Below are 14,552 nucleotides of genomic sequence, written 5' to 3'. Positions count from 1 at the left end.
GCCTGCGTTCGGTCGATCAGGTGAACGCAGACACTGCCCTTGTGTAGCCATAATTACGCTCTAGACGAAGCCTCTTACAAAACCAGCCAACACAAGCCTCGCACGTACATATACGCATGTATGCATACACGTCATTTCCATGACGGCACGGTGGCGCCAGATTTCCCTCTAGGTATTATAGTGAGAAACTGTCTTTTATACCGGATTTGGTGTGTGCTGCTACAGATAGTGCAGCTGGTTGTTTCTGCCATTACCAAGACCAGTGTTCCCTACCTCGTGTGCACAATGACAAGCGTGAGTACCGTTAGAGGCGGTAGTACTAAACGCTTTGATTAAATGCAACACCCTTTCGCCTGTGAGCAAGGCCAGTTAGCACCGTGCAAGGGATCTCGAACGACGTGGTGTAAAGCACTTCGCCGCTCGTTTTGGGATTCGGTATGGGATTCGGACAAAACGTTCATTTGAGGGATCGCCAGCCGTTTGTGCGCAGGCGCGAGTGAGAGCGGGCGCGAGAGAGAAAATCTTGGGGCATTTGCTCCTTGAATAGACGACTCTGCCTGGCATGGTCATGCTCGGACGCTGGCTGCCGGCGCGGTAAAATGGGTGAAGCAGCGGGGACTGACGTCCGATTTGGCGACCGCTGTGCCGGACAGACTATCTCGCGAGTGCTAGCTTTCTCGCGCCTGACGGCGATGCAAATAACATCACAGATATTTCCGTGGGAGCAGTAGCGACCGTAGTAGAGCCCGGGCCGCATATATTGAAAATCTAGAAGGCAGAGTGCCTCGGCAACCGCGGTTGAACGCAGGTAGCTGAAAGGCTGCCGGTGACGATGACTCAGCTCCAGCGCCGCAGGCGTGAGAAAGTCTGTCCGATATACCTTCAGAGGCAAAGTTCTGACTGGTGTTGCAGAAGTCATGGGCCGTGGTAGCGCTGAAATTAGCGTCGCAAGTTAGCGACGTAACGTAATTATATTCAATCTTGTTTTTACTAGTAAATTGTAACAACATTTCTGGCGCGCCTGCCGGACGCCAAAGTGCCAACGGGGACGCCAAAGCTAGAACCCGGACTGCTTTGTGGGCTGGGGCTCGCCGAGGCCTGCACGTGCCAGGTGTGAATAAGATCGGCTGTCCGCGATAGCGGACAGCCAACCCCCTGGCACGCTTCGGTCTCCCCCGCTACCCCTTGGGTGCCCTAGAAATCCTGCGCCGCCTGCTTTCCTGAAACCTCCGTTTGCCGCTTACATGTGCCCTGCTGGGGCAGTGCTTGTAAAAAATCCAATCTGTCGTCGTGACGAAACAAGCGACCCACGACTTATACAGCACCAGTCAGAACCTTGCCCCTCCAGACATAGCGATCACCAAATGGGGCGTCCGTGCCCACTAAAGCGTAAACGATCGGCGCGATATAAAGGTCTTTGCCGCTCCTTTCGGAATTCAGCATGGGATTCGGTCATTCCAGCGACTATAGGCGGCGCGACGGTAGGTCAAAATGGCTGCCGAGACGGTGATAAGGTACAGTGTACTATCTAGTACACTGTAGATTAGGCGATCTCGCAAGCGTGTGCATATTGAGTAGCAAAGCACGTCAGGCGCCCTAGTTTCGCCGCAAGCCATACTTTCTCTCTCGCTAAAGAGACGCAGAGGTGTTTAAATGAAGGCAAACCTACGTTCAACGCCGGTCACATCATATGCTGCGGCATCAAGTCCATTAGAGACGATTTTTGCAAAGGGGGGCGCAGAAGCGTTGCGAAAGAAGGAGACATGGGCAGGAAAGATGCTCACTTGCGACTAAGTATATATTCAGAGACAGACCACCAGGAATGTTATTGCGCATGCGCTGTCATCGAGAATTGTAAAAAAATGTTTACATTATATATATATATATATATATATATATATATATATATATATATATATATATATATATATATATATATATATATATATATATATAATTTGACTCACAACCGGGCATGCAGCACTACATCAATAATGACAGCTATAGTGTAGGTGATAGCAACAACGGCAAGTGCAAGTGGCCTGACAAAAGTAATCCCAAGAAAACATTCGGGGGGAGAGTGACACAGGAGGTGGCCTAGAAACTTAAGCCAAGGGCGAAGGACGTAAATTCCATACCCATAGGATGCGCTGACGGAGCATCAATACAAAGCTTAGCACGAGCATGAATCTGGCCTGCCTTGAGGATGTCCCTTTCGAGTCTGCCTTTGGATCTGCTTGTAATCTCGGTTTTATCTAATGGCGTTTTTCACTGGTCGATCTGGAGCAGCCGCCTGAATCCTCGAGCGAGCGCTCGGCTTTCACCAATCCGAGTCTGCCAGTGGAGCGCACGAACGCTCCGCGGGAGATCACACAGGAAGTCTGCGTGCACGTGACACAAACCGGTTCCGCAAACTATGCCCAACACAATGTTGTGCGTACCGACCGGCTACCGATTTCGCTTGAAGACGGAAGTGACGCCATGTGACGCGTTCTATTTCCGCCCGAATCCGCGTCTCGGCGGCGGAGCAAGTGAGAGCGATCCGGCGCGGAGCGAGTTGATCCGAAACGACCAGTGGAACGCGCGAACCCGCTCCAGATCGACCAGTGAAATTCGGATTCGTTGCCGCGGAGCAAAAAATCCTGCTCCGAATCGACCAGTGAAAAACGCCATAAATTGGGCTTACAGCCATAATCCCTGCCGTGCACAGGAAGGTGCGCGGAGTTGCTCAGGGCCTTTAAAAATGAAGAATGTTCTCTTAGCCTGTCATTTAGACAGCGCCCCGTCTGCCCATTGTAAAATATCCCACAGTCGACTGGTATCATATACACCACATCGGTAGCACAGGAGGCGAGCAATTTTGTGTGTTTCTTTCCACATGTCTTGTTCTTGTTGTGGCCGTGTTGCAAAGGCGCACAACCGAGAAAGCTTGAGAAGAGCTGTGAAGACGAGGTCAACGCCGGTTTCTTCCAGATTCTTTTTAGGTTGTGTGAGATCGTTTTGTCTCTGAAAATATACTTAGTTGCAAGTGAGCGTCTTTCCTGTCCTGTTTCCTTTTTCTGCAACGTTTCTGCGCTCGATCCCCTTTGCAAAAATCATGTCAAACCAACTAGCCCAACAGCTTACTATTCAATTTAGAGAAACCGAGGTTAGCGTCGAGTCGCTGTGCCTGCAGACGAGTGCAATCAAGGGCCTGCGGCACTGCATTAACGCCGCAGTTCGTAAAGGTACGGGCTCTTATAAGGTCAGTATGTCGTTACTATAGCCTTGAAAAGGCTCACGGGCATGAATCCATATATTTGTGTTTTCGCAAGCACTTAGTAAACGCAAATGCATACCGGTAACAGATGTTAGTTGTTTTTCGAGCGCTCCTGTTTTCAACAAATTAATCCTGTGCAGTAAGAAACAAACTTTAGTGCATTTCGAAGTGCAAACTAAAAAAGGGGGCTGTTTAATTAATACAACTTAACGAAACTCGTAACGTTCAGGGGTGATCTCGCTCGTCAAGCCTCGAGCAGCGTACGGCGGAGCAAATGAACTGAACTTTAGGGTAGCTGGTTGACTAATGACAAAATACTTGTGCCTGAACGAGTTTCACATTTTTCCATTTGCGTTTCGAGTTGTTTCTTCGTAACTCGGTAGCTCCCTTAAAATTTGTTTCTTCCTTGTGCAGAGCTCGGCTCGATCGCTGTAGACAAGTGGGATCCCCTCTGTATGCGATTCAGTGTTATGCAAATGTAGTACGAGCTTCATAATTGGTTGCAATGCCTCAGGTCGTTACGCCTGTCTTGAAGTACATTTGAAAAATACCGTAGCAGCGAACATTCGCTACGGCAAGGTTTGAGCGCTGCGGCACGCTGCATATGCAATTACTGTACCCTTTTTTCTTCATTGCCGCGTTCATGCACCCCGCTCCAGACCGAACTGCCGAATTGCGTCGCATATCTATATCACCGGGTGACTGCTTCCGAGGGGGGCCGTGCGGCGCCGCCTGCGTCGCTGGAATGACCGAATACCACACAGAGGTCATTGTCCATGATTGAAGTTGAGAAAAGCTGCCCTGGACATGCTGAAGAAAATCACCAATTTCAAGAGAAATAATGTGAAATTTATCAGACGATTTTAATGCAAATATAATGTGACAGGAAAAAAAACTTTATTAGGCAAGTTGGTGGCACGCTGGTGTATGTAGGCGAAAGGGTGAATGGGGAAATGGAGTCAAGTTGAATCGTTACGCCCCTTCCAAGTAAGAAAGAATTGGTTGGTGACAGTAATTTCCCGAAAAGGTGGAATTTCAATTTAGCAAAATCTTTTATCTAACGAAGTGCCGATCTTACTGACCTCTCTTTATTGAAATTTAACTGCATTGTCACTCAATGGCACCTGTTGTGACACTTATTCATCAGCTATATAAGTTTTGAAGGAAGTGCTAAAAATTATTTTCCGATTTGGTGCCTTCATTGCTGTAAGTATGGTGCCAGCAGTTCTGCAGCTTGCAGTTGAGTTTATTTCTCTAGTGACGTATGTGAAAATTCATCTTAAGCAGGCTGCCCTGTACAAAATGTTAACATTAAAGGAGATATAAAACTCCCCTGCTTGTTTTGATCTCTAGTGATGCCTCCGCCTGCCCATCACTATTATCCCAAAATCCTTCAAGGAAGCTACAAAGAAAGAATGTTCTCATTCTGTTGGAAGGACATTAACTCACAGTCATCAAATTGGCATTCCAGGATTTTGCCTCTCAGCCACTCTGCTCATACATCAGTGGAGAATACTTATCTTGGAGAGCAGGAGGGTGCCAGCAGCTGCCATGTCTGTCCAATTCATCTGTCTATTGGATAGAGCTGGCATCTGCACCTTCATACACAAGCATGTAGCTTTCCCATTTATGGAAGTGGTACTAAATGAAGTTCTTTTCATCGGCATGTAATGGCAATGACTGTAGATCGCCGCTTGTCCTCATTGTGACTGAATGGTGCTGTTATCCTTCTGATTCTAGGTTAGCGTGAGGCCTATAATGGGGCAGCCAAAATATAAGTTTTAGAAAAGCTGGACGAAGAAGCTAAAGTCTTGTTTCAGGAGAAAGCAGAGGCTCATTCCATCTGCATGTTCTCCACACTGATTTCAGGTACACGTTTAGGCAGGCTTTTTGTAGCTTGAGTAGCATCCATGACACTTTTTGTGCAATTACTTCTGCAGACTTGTTGTTCTTAAGTATGGTAATTCTTTAATTCGATCAGATATTCTGTCATTCTTGAAGGGGAGTGAGTACAAGATATGGAGCATGGCCGTTGCGAGAACAAATTTTCGAGTAAATCAACCATAGTACTGTGGGAGAGTTCATGGCGGACACTGTCCCTATTCTTAGTTTTCTTAGAGCTCAGTATCTTTTTTCATCTTTCTTGATATTCATCTGTAGCAAGGCTTTTAATCTGATAGCTATCTTTGCCTCTTCCCCCCCACTTTGTGGTTTGTCAGTTTCTGGCCATTTATGGTCAGCTTGGCTCACTGGCTCAAATAAAGAAAAACGTTCGTTCGTTAGTTTAAAACTGTGGCCCCCAGCAACAGAAGCTCTATGCTCTCTCTATTAAACCATGGACGCCTGCTTGAAAAGGGAGAAATTAACTCATGCAATCAGCATTTTCGTGTCGCACAGCAGCACTTTATAAAACATCAGTGTGCATATCTTCCTGATGGCGATGGAGGAAGAAATTACGGGATGTAATCGTGCTTGAAATTACGCTCTGATGTCGTACTTATTTTAACAGTCCTAATATGAACACTTGTAAAGCTGCGTACTTGCTGACCAATATACCGTAGTGGTTATGAGCCATTCTTGGGGCAACTAGAAATACACTGCACGTCTCTCAGTATGCTGTTATGCTTTGGCATGTTTCTGCAAAGTCGAGGTTAAGCTCTTTGTGTCGTATAATTGAGGAAGTCTTTATGCTGTATAAGTGTACCGCTTTCTGTGTAAGGTCTATTATGGTGGTTAAGGTGCACGTTCGTCAATGAAATTTCCAGTGGTCTCTTGTAATGCACAAGCCATTACTTTCAATGATATCAATCTATGGTTCGGTCTGCCAAGATCTTTTTTTTTAAATATTAGCAGTCAAAGCAGTTTGATTAATCCAAAAACGTATGAGAGGAGTAACAAAGTCAGTTGGAAGATTAGGTCCTTTTGCTAAGCATTTGTTCGGTGAGACAAGTGAAGTCCATATGCTGACTCTTCGAAGATCATCCATATTCTTGTAGTTGTTGGCTCACTACGTACGGCAGCGTGATGTGGAATGTAATGAATACAAGACACGGCGCACCACTTCTTTCAGGCCTACATTCAGCAAGGCATGTTCTCATACAAACTTTTATAGTTGGGCCATATTCCGCAGCAAAATCCCTCTTAAACTTTATTTTCTTCACCACAGAGATGCACTCGCTTTAATGGCACGTTCACACTGAGCAATCCGGCGTCTGCAGCGAATGGAATTCTCTTGCCGCCGAAAATCGCGTCGCACCTCGCCGCCGGAACGAGATACAGCGCCATCTGCCCCACAAAGTGCTAACCTCCAAGCAAGCGCGGGATATCCCGGATGTTCGCGCGGCTCGAGATGGCGCAGTTGTCTCCACTCGCATCGAGTTCGTGTGTTAATTGTGCGCGTCTCCACCATTGCTTGGAAAGGCAATGATGAACCCTGAGCAAGAAGAGGCAGTACTCCTAGGCCTGTTGGCAAGCACCTTTCTGGCGATGCGTGACGCGCAGAAGCATTCGCCGAAGAGACGACGCCACCAGCATTGGTGGGTTCGCCCTGCTTTGCAAGAGCGCGCGTAGCTTGGTCACGCCACCTTGTCAGGTCGCTTAGACCTTGTGCTTCGCGTGGTACTTGTCGAAAAGGACGTGGCGGTTGCGCACCGATTCGATGAGCGATCGGCGCGGAAGGGGCTATTCCGGCGAATCTCGCCGCCGCCGAACTTGGCGCCGCTCCAGACGCCGAATGCATCAGTGTGAACGCGCCATAAAGCTTCTCTTTGATTGCTGTCTAGCTACTCACAATCTCATTTCCATGAGAAGGCTACCTTATAGCGACCACTGTCAAATCCAAGTATGCTTTGAAACAGTTCAAGGACTGATAAAAGGCATTGAGCTTTTCTAAACTGTCCTCTTTTGTTAAAATTCGCATGCTCCCAAATTCCCAGAACTTTTGCCATACTTGGCGTCAGCGCCCAGCGCACCTGGGCCACCAGTATCCGCGACACCGCAATCGTCAGTCGTCTTGATCCATCCGCGCGACCCCGGTACCTTCTCTGGTAACGACAGCGACAAAGTCAGCATCTAAGAATGGCTTGGCATATACGAATGCGTTGCTGCACACAACCGATGGGACCCGACAGTGATGTTCACAAGGCCTGGTCGTCTGTCAGCACGGTAGGACGGCCGAGGACAAGCCCGCTGCGGAGTTCCGTCTTTTGCGATACCCAGCACCTCCACCAAAAATGAAATGAGCAGAGATATAAGGTTAAATAGGACTGTGATTCTGCAGAAGATATGGCCGGTGAAACCAGTTGGCCGAACGTTAGGTTAGCCCCACTATGTCATCTCTTTCATCTTGTTGGTAGTCGTCATCTTTGTCTTTCCCGTGGCACCGTGACATAATGTTCCATCATTTTACAGCATATACACGTCAACAATATCAGTTGGTAGTTTTCAGCCATGTTTTTCTTGACGTCTTTGAAGATTGGTATAACTGGCGGTTTCCAATCTTTTGGAATCTGATCAGTCATTAAAGATAGATGAAAAATATGGAATAAAAAACCTGCTCAGAGACAGTATTCTTTAGTAATTTACAGTTGATATTGTCAGTACCTGCTGACGATGAAACTCTCCAATTATTAATAAGTGCTGAGCAATACCATCAATAAACAGCCTTATAGCGTGATGTACGCAAAGGGTTGACCATTATTTTAAAAGCATGGGTTCTTTTTATCCCGAATGCCTTATTCATGCGCGTAACTGGCGTCAGCAATCTTAATTGCATAGTTCATTTAAAATCACACTATATGGTTTTGTGCCGAATTTGCCTTGAATAATCTAAATAAAAGAAAGATTGACGTAGGTTCGACACTGTGTCAGAAGTGCTAGTTGCTTTGCAAAATCATCTTCGTGCTGGTGCTAAGCTCTGCGCCAGAAGGTCAAATGTCTATTCCATCACTGCTCAGGGTACTTCACGTTTTCTAGTCAACACAGCATAAACTGTGCTCCACTGCCTCGAGTATACTCTAGCACTCCAACTGGTGCCCTAAAGGACTGCTTCATGGTTTCAATTCAAAGTTGTAGTGAACGGATGGGTTTTGCATGCAATAAGTGAATCATCGTAAGAACAGTCGGTGCCATTGGGAGATATGTGTGCCATATCATCAAATGATTGCTGCTTCAGGCCACTGTGGAACATTTATTGGCTTGGCTCTTGGTCTTGACCAAGAACAATTCCTCCGCGAAACTGCCGGTCAAGTATTCGCAAAGTATATAATATTGTTGGGGCCGTATAGCATATTGTGTGTCCACCCATTCATTGCCAAAATACACATGCTTCCAACACTGCGGGTGCATTCCCTAAACGTGCAAAATCATTGTCCTGTCTCACTGACCCAACTTTGCAGCAATAGGTTAGAGCATGTGATCTGTTGGCACCCTAAACAATACTTAGATGAAGACAACATGAGTCCAGCTGGGTTTTGTGGAAGGCTTTTACTGTCACTCAGCTTATTGCCTCTTATCACTACTTAGCAGTTAATAACAGAGAACAAATAGAGGCAGTATATTTTTAGATTTTGCCAACACCTTTGATTAATTTGCCTGAACATAAAGCTTCATGTAAGCTTTCCACAGTCGAATAGACACCAAATCTGTGCATTTTATCAGAGCCTATACTGAAAACCGTGTTCAGTACGTCAAAGTCTGCAATCGTATTTGAGGCATTTCCTTTCACATCAGGTGTAGCATAAGATAGGGTTCATTCTTGGGACCTTTCCTGTTCCTAATAGTCACTGATAGCAAATATGGTTGGGTGTATTGTACACAGTAGTTAAATCAGAAGCTGATGAAACTAAGCTCAGTAATAACCTTGATTAGATTTGCCGCTGGTGTGAATGGTAGAAAATGAGATTGAAAATAATTACTGCTGTGTTATGGAGATAAGCAGCATGGAGACACCTTTTCACTTTCCATATTTTATTGGCAACAACACCTAGCAATGTTTCTACCTATTAGTTCCTCGAGGTAATTGTAACAACACATGAGGTGGGACGAGCATATTGAAAACATTTGCATTAGCGCTCTGACAAGTTAATTGACTTTTGTCGCAATTTCAAAGGAGCCCCTATTCAGGTATATAGGGGCGATCGGGTATAGGGGCAATCGCTATGCTGTCAGACCTAGCTCTGAATATACATAAGCTTTGCGGGATCCATATACCAATAAACTATTGTTCAATTGTAATTATTACAGCGAATAGAAGTTAGGTTCATCTGCAATTTCTGCAGAAAAACTGATAGTGTGATGCAGGTGCTGAGTAACTCTCAATCTTGAATAGCTACAGGGAAGACACGCTAGACAAACTACAACTCTTGCATTTAGTGACAACATAGTCCAGCATTATGAAATAATCTTACCTGTGTCCTTCTTTTCGTGCCAGCATTTGTCAATACCAAATTAATGATACAGGACCTATGTGCTGTGAATCATGCTTATAGATAGTAATTTTTTCTGAGACCAAGAACGGAATGAATGGCCTAAAAGCGTTGTTTAAAGTAGAAATGTCATATTTGTGATTTGTATTGTTTGACTATAATAATGTTTCCCATGTTTGTGTTTTTTGTCCCTTGATCACATTTTCTGTATATTCATTCTTTGGACTCAAGTGAAATGGCAGCATTAATAACTTTGAGAAATGTAACTATCTACCACAACAGACAATAACGTGAAACCTAGGTCGAGTTGAACTGCTGCTGTTCTTAATTTGGTCATCAGGCCCATGATGGTATTACTGAATGGTTGGGCTGTTGCACTTGACTGCAATGGCAGCTTGTACTAATACCATGCTCCTAGTCTTCTCACTTTATCTTACAGTTAAAAATGATTTAAGCAAAAATTTTTGCAAAATTCATAAACTTGGCCATTGAGCAATCAAAAAAATATATTTTCCAAATCAAAATGGTTGACCTGCTGTGCTTAGATTTGATCTGAAATTACTGCCAACACATTGAATGAAGAAAAGGCTTATCTTCACTACCATCTTCACCACTACCACCTATGTAATTGCATTTCTACGGCATTATATAATTACATTTTTATTTTTAAGTGAAAAGCATTACTTGGGTAACCTGTCTTGTTTTCTTGGTGCAGCATTGAAGCATTGCAGCTGTCCAGCAAATGCAGATGCTGCAGTTACAGGAAGGATACCGCCCCGTTGTAACTACTGTGTCTATGAGATGGATAAACTGTGACCTGAAGTGCTCACCAGGATCCATGCAGGCCAGAGTGTGTTTGAATTCCATTTGTGCCCTCGGAACTTCTCACGAACGTTCAAGTTGAAGCAACACCTTCACACTCACACAGCCAAAAGGCCATTTCAGTGCCCGCAGAGCTTTTCACAAAAAGTTAACCTAAAGCAACACCTGTGCATCCACCGAAGAGAAATGCCATTTCATTGCTATTTATGCCCTCAGAGCTTCTCACGAACGAGTGCTCTCAAGGACCACTTACACACCCACACAGGTGAGAGGCCATTTCAGTGCCCTTCGTGTCCTCAAAGCTTCTCACGAAAGAGTGCTCTGAACGAGCACCTGCACACCCACACAGGCGAGAGGCCCTTTCAGTGCCCTTCGTGTCCTCGAAGCTTCTCACGAAAGAGTGGTCTTAACCAGCACCTACTCACCCACACAGGTGAGAGGCCATTTCCGTGCCCTTCGTGCCCCCAAAGCTTTTCACAAAAGATTCATCTGAACCAACATCTGCGCACCCACACAGGCGAGAGGCCATTTCAGTGCCCTTCATGTCCTATAAGCTTTTCAAGAAAGGATACTCTGAACCAGCACCTGCACACCCACACAGGCGAGAGGCCATTTCAATGCCCTGCGTGCCCTCAAAGCTTCTCACAAAAGAGTAATCTGCGCTCGCATCTGCGCACCCACACAGGCGAGAGGCCATTTCACTGCCCTGTGTGCCTTCAGAGCTTCTCACATGAGAATTCTCTGAACCAACACCTGCGCACCCACACAGGAGAGAAGCCATTTCATTGTGCTTCATGCCCTCAGAGCTTCTCACAAAAGAGTAGTCTGAACCAACACCTGCGCACCCACACAGGCGAGAAGCCATTTCACTGCCCTTCATGCCCTCGAAGCTTCTCACAGAAGAGTGATCTGAACCGACACCTGCGAACCCACACAGGCGAGAAGCCATTTCAGTGCCCATTATGCCCTCATAAATTATCACAGAAGAGTGATCTGAACCAGCACCTCTGCACCCACACAGGCGAGAAGCCATTTCAATGCCCTTCGTGCCCTCAGAGCTTCTCGCAAAAAAGTACTCTGAACCAACACCAACGCACCCACACAGGCGAGAAGCCATTTCAATGCCCTTCATGCCCTCAGAGATTCTCGTATAAGAATGTTCTGAAGGTACACCTGCGTACCCACACAGGAGAGAAGCCATTTCAATGCCCTTTATGCCCTCAGAGATTATCACAGAAGTGCCATCTGAACCGGCACCTGCGTACCCACACAGGCGAGAAGCCATTTCACTGCCCTTCGTGCCCTCAGAGCTTCTCGCAAAAGAGTACCCTGAAACAACACATGTGCACTCACACAGGTGAAAAGCCGTATCAATGCCTTGCATGCCCTTTGAGCTTCTCAAAGAAGAATCTTCTGAACCAGCATCTGCACACCCACACAGGAGAGCCCATATCAGTGCCTTGCACGCCCTCTGAGCTTCCCACAGAATATTCTGAACCAACACCTGCATACTCACACAGGAGAGAAGCCATTTCAGTGCCCTTTATGCCCTCAAAGCTTCTCACAAAAGACGACATGGAAGGTTCACCTGCACTGTCACTAATGTGAGAGGCTGTTTCAAAGCCGTTCATGCCCTGAGAACTTCTTGTGGAAGTCTATTAAACCAACAGCCTCGCATCCATTCAGGCGGGTAGCCATTTCAGTACCCTGCATGCACTCAGCAATCCTCAAAAGTCTTTACTGAAGAATGACGTATGCATCCACTCAGCAAGAGGCCATGTCAGTGCTCTTCATGTACTCGGAGGTGCTCATGGAAGTTCGCACTGAACTTCACTTCTGCTAATGTGAGAGGCTGATTCAGGGCCCTTCATGTGCTGAGAATTTGTCGTGGGAGTCTGTACTGCACCGACACGCGCTCGTCCACACAAATTCCGTGGTGAAGGATCACTTGTGTATCCACTATGGTAGACGCCTTGTCAGGGCTCTTCATGTCCTCAGAGTTACTTGCAGAAGTTCGCACTGAACTGATCGACACATGCACAACCCACATAAGCGAGAAGTTGTTTCAGTGCCACTTAAACTGTCAAACCGTCGGACACCAAAGCCACCTCAATAGGCACCTTGCCATCACAAGTGCACCTGACACATGTGGTGCAGCAGTGCTGAGTTGTGTGCACTCCTCATTGTTCCTTCTTGCTTTTCATGTTTTCCTTAGTTTTTTCATGGAATCTCAGCGTATGTGACACCTGTAGTTCTATACTAGCATGAATCATTCTAAGTCTTCACTTTTCATTATTAGGATGTTTGAGCTCTTTGTCTTGCAGACAAGCACTTCTTTCTGCATTGAAGCGTTTAACTGCTCTTTACTGAGTTGTGTGAGTTTGTTTCAGTGCACTAAATAAAATTTGGGATAGGGTTCTGCGAATTATCGATATTTCAATACTTGCACTAATAGCATGTGATGTTTCAATTCATTCGCATTTATTGTGCTGAACAGTTCAAGAGAATTCAGTGGCTATTTGCTGTTGCTATGTAATGCAGTTAAAACAACCTTTTCTCAGAAATTGAAATTATGCAATTATTATGTGCTTTTTTAATTGCTACTAAGATTCAAATCGTTTCAGTAGTGCTAAATGTACTGGTATTAAATTTGTTTGCTCGTAAAGAACTGTGCAGACCTTTGAGAACCTTGAAAGTTGCTTCATAATAAAACATTGTTTTCATGGATTGAAGGCCCTTTAATTTTTATGTATCCTTTACCCTTTCAGTGTCGTTTCTTCCCCCAGATAATACAGAAAAACAATGATTTATTTTCGGTTATTTGGAAGGGAATAAATGACACGGATAATGGCACGTGCATTCTTAGTGTGGTCCTCACACTCTTGGTTTCGTTCTCTATACCCTACTCAAAAGAGATTTGTTAAATGGAAAGAAAGTCATTCTAGATGCACTGCTTGACCATGTGTTCGCTGCGGTTCTGTGCATAACAATAAACAAGGCAAGTTACGGAGATAAACACAACGATCTAGTCCTCACCTTAACAGAATATTGTCACGAGAGGAAAAGCCAGTCAGTCAGTTCTAAGCGAACGGCCGTTTACAGTTCGTTTTCGCAGCAGCTACCACGCACACTTCTTCTTCGACTTCTAGCGTAACTAGTGCGGGCCATTACCCCTCCCTCAAAAAAAAAAAACCCACCGCCTTACCAAGTAAGACAGCAATGGCAAAACAGGATCCAAGAGCGAGACAGTCGATGGAGCTCCAACCGCGATGAATTCCCTGAACTAGGCGCTGCCAATGGATGCGCCGCCAACTCAAGTAATGCCTCCAGTAGCACCGCAACAACTAGCAGACCCACGTCAAGGTCACGATCAAGATCGTGGTCGCGTTCCCGAAAACGCGTGAATTACGCTGAAGTGGCCGGTGCACGCGCCGCCAACTCAAGTAACGCCTGCAGTAGCACCGCAAGAAATAACAGACCCACGTCAAGATCACGATCAAGATCGCGATCGCGTTCCCGAAAACGCCTGAATTACGCTGAAGTGGCCGGCAGCTCAGGCAGTGCCAGCGTCGCATCGGCAGAAGCGGTAGCCGTAAGAGCCCTCGAGAGCAAGCTACAAAATCAACAAAGTCTCATAGACAGACTATTCCAAAGATGCAAAGAATATGAACATGGAAGCAATCAATCATTTACAGCGCTAACCACGGATGCAGTTGATTCCGCTATCGAAGCTAGAGTTCAAAAGCACCTCCAGGCTTTCGAGGACGTCTTCACAAAGAACATCCTTGCCCTGATTGAAAACATCACCAAGCCTGTCGTCGAGAAGATTGCGACCCTTAACACCCAAGTGACCACCCTCGCGAATCAAGTCGCCACTCTCACAAGCCAGGTTACCGGCCTAACAGCCCAGGTCAACAATTTCATAGCACACGCAAAGAACAATTATGTCACCAAGTCCTACCTCGACAGCCTTCTCAACACGACCGAGCAGGGTAGAAAGAAGGCTCGCACGAACAGTCGCAATGCCTCCCGCTCGATCTCACCCA

The 14,552-nt window shown here is 46.0% G+C and overlaps 1 protein-coding gene across 1 annotated transcript; it reads left to right on the top strand.

Annotated features, from left to right (window-relative positions):
• The first annotated feature begins 117 nt into the window (after nt 1-117).
• LOC135908492 (zinc finger protein 84-like) lies at nt 118-13,233 on the top strand. The gene is made up of 2 exons (XM_065440297.2): nt 118-294; nt 10,400-13,233. The coding sequence occupies exon 2, from the start codon at nt 10,693-10,695 to the stop codon at nt 12,112-12,114; it is 1,422 nt and encodes a 473-aa protein (XP_065296369.1). The 5' UTR covers nt 118-294; nt 10,400-10,692; the 3' UTR covers nt 12,115-13,233.
• The last annotated feature ends 1,319 nt before the right edge of the window (nt 13,234-14,552 follow it).

This window comes from Dermacentor albipictus, chromosome 3 (assembly GCF_038994185.2).
Source record: "Dermacentor albipictus isolate Rhodes 1998 colony chromosome 3, USDA_Dalb.pri_finalv2, whole genome shotgun sequence".
Classification (NCBI taxonomy): Eukaryota; Metazoa; Arthropoda; class Arachnida; order Ixodida; family Ixodidae; genus Dermacentor; species Dermacentor albipictus.
The sequence above is the reverse complement of the archived record's forward strand: the minus strand, read 5'-3'. Positions and strand labels throughout refer to the sequence as shown.

Coding starts and splice junctions, on each gene's coding strand:
- LOC135908492 (XM_065440297.2), top strand. CDS start 10,693: ATGCCATTTCATTGCTATTTATGCCCTCAGAGCTTCTCACGAACGAGT.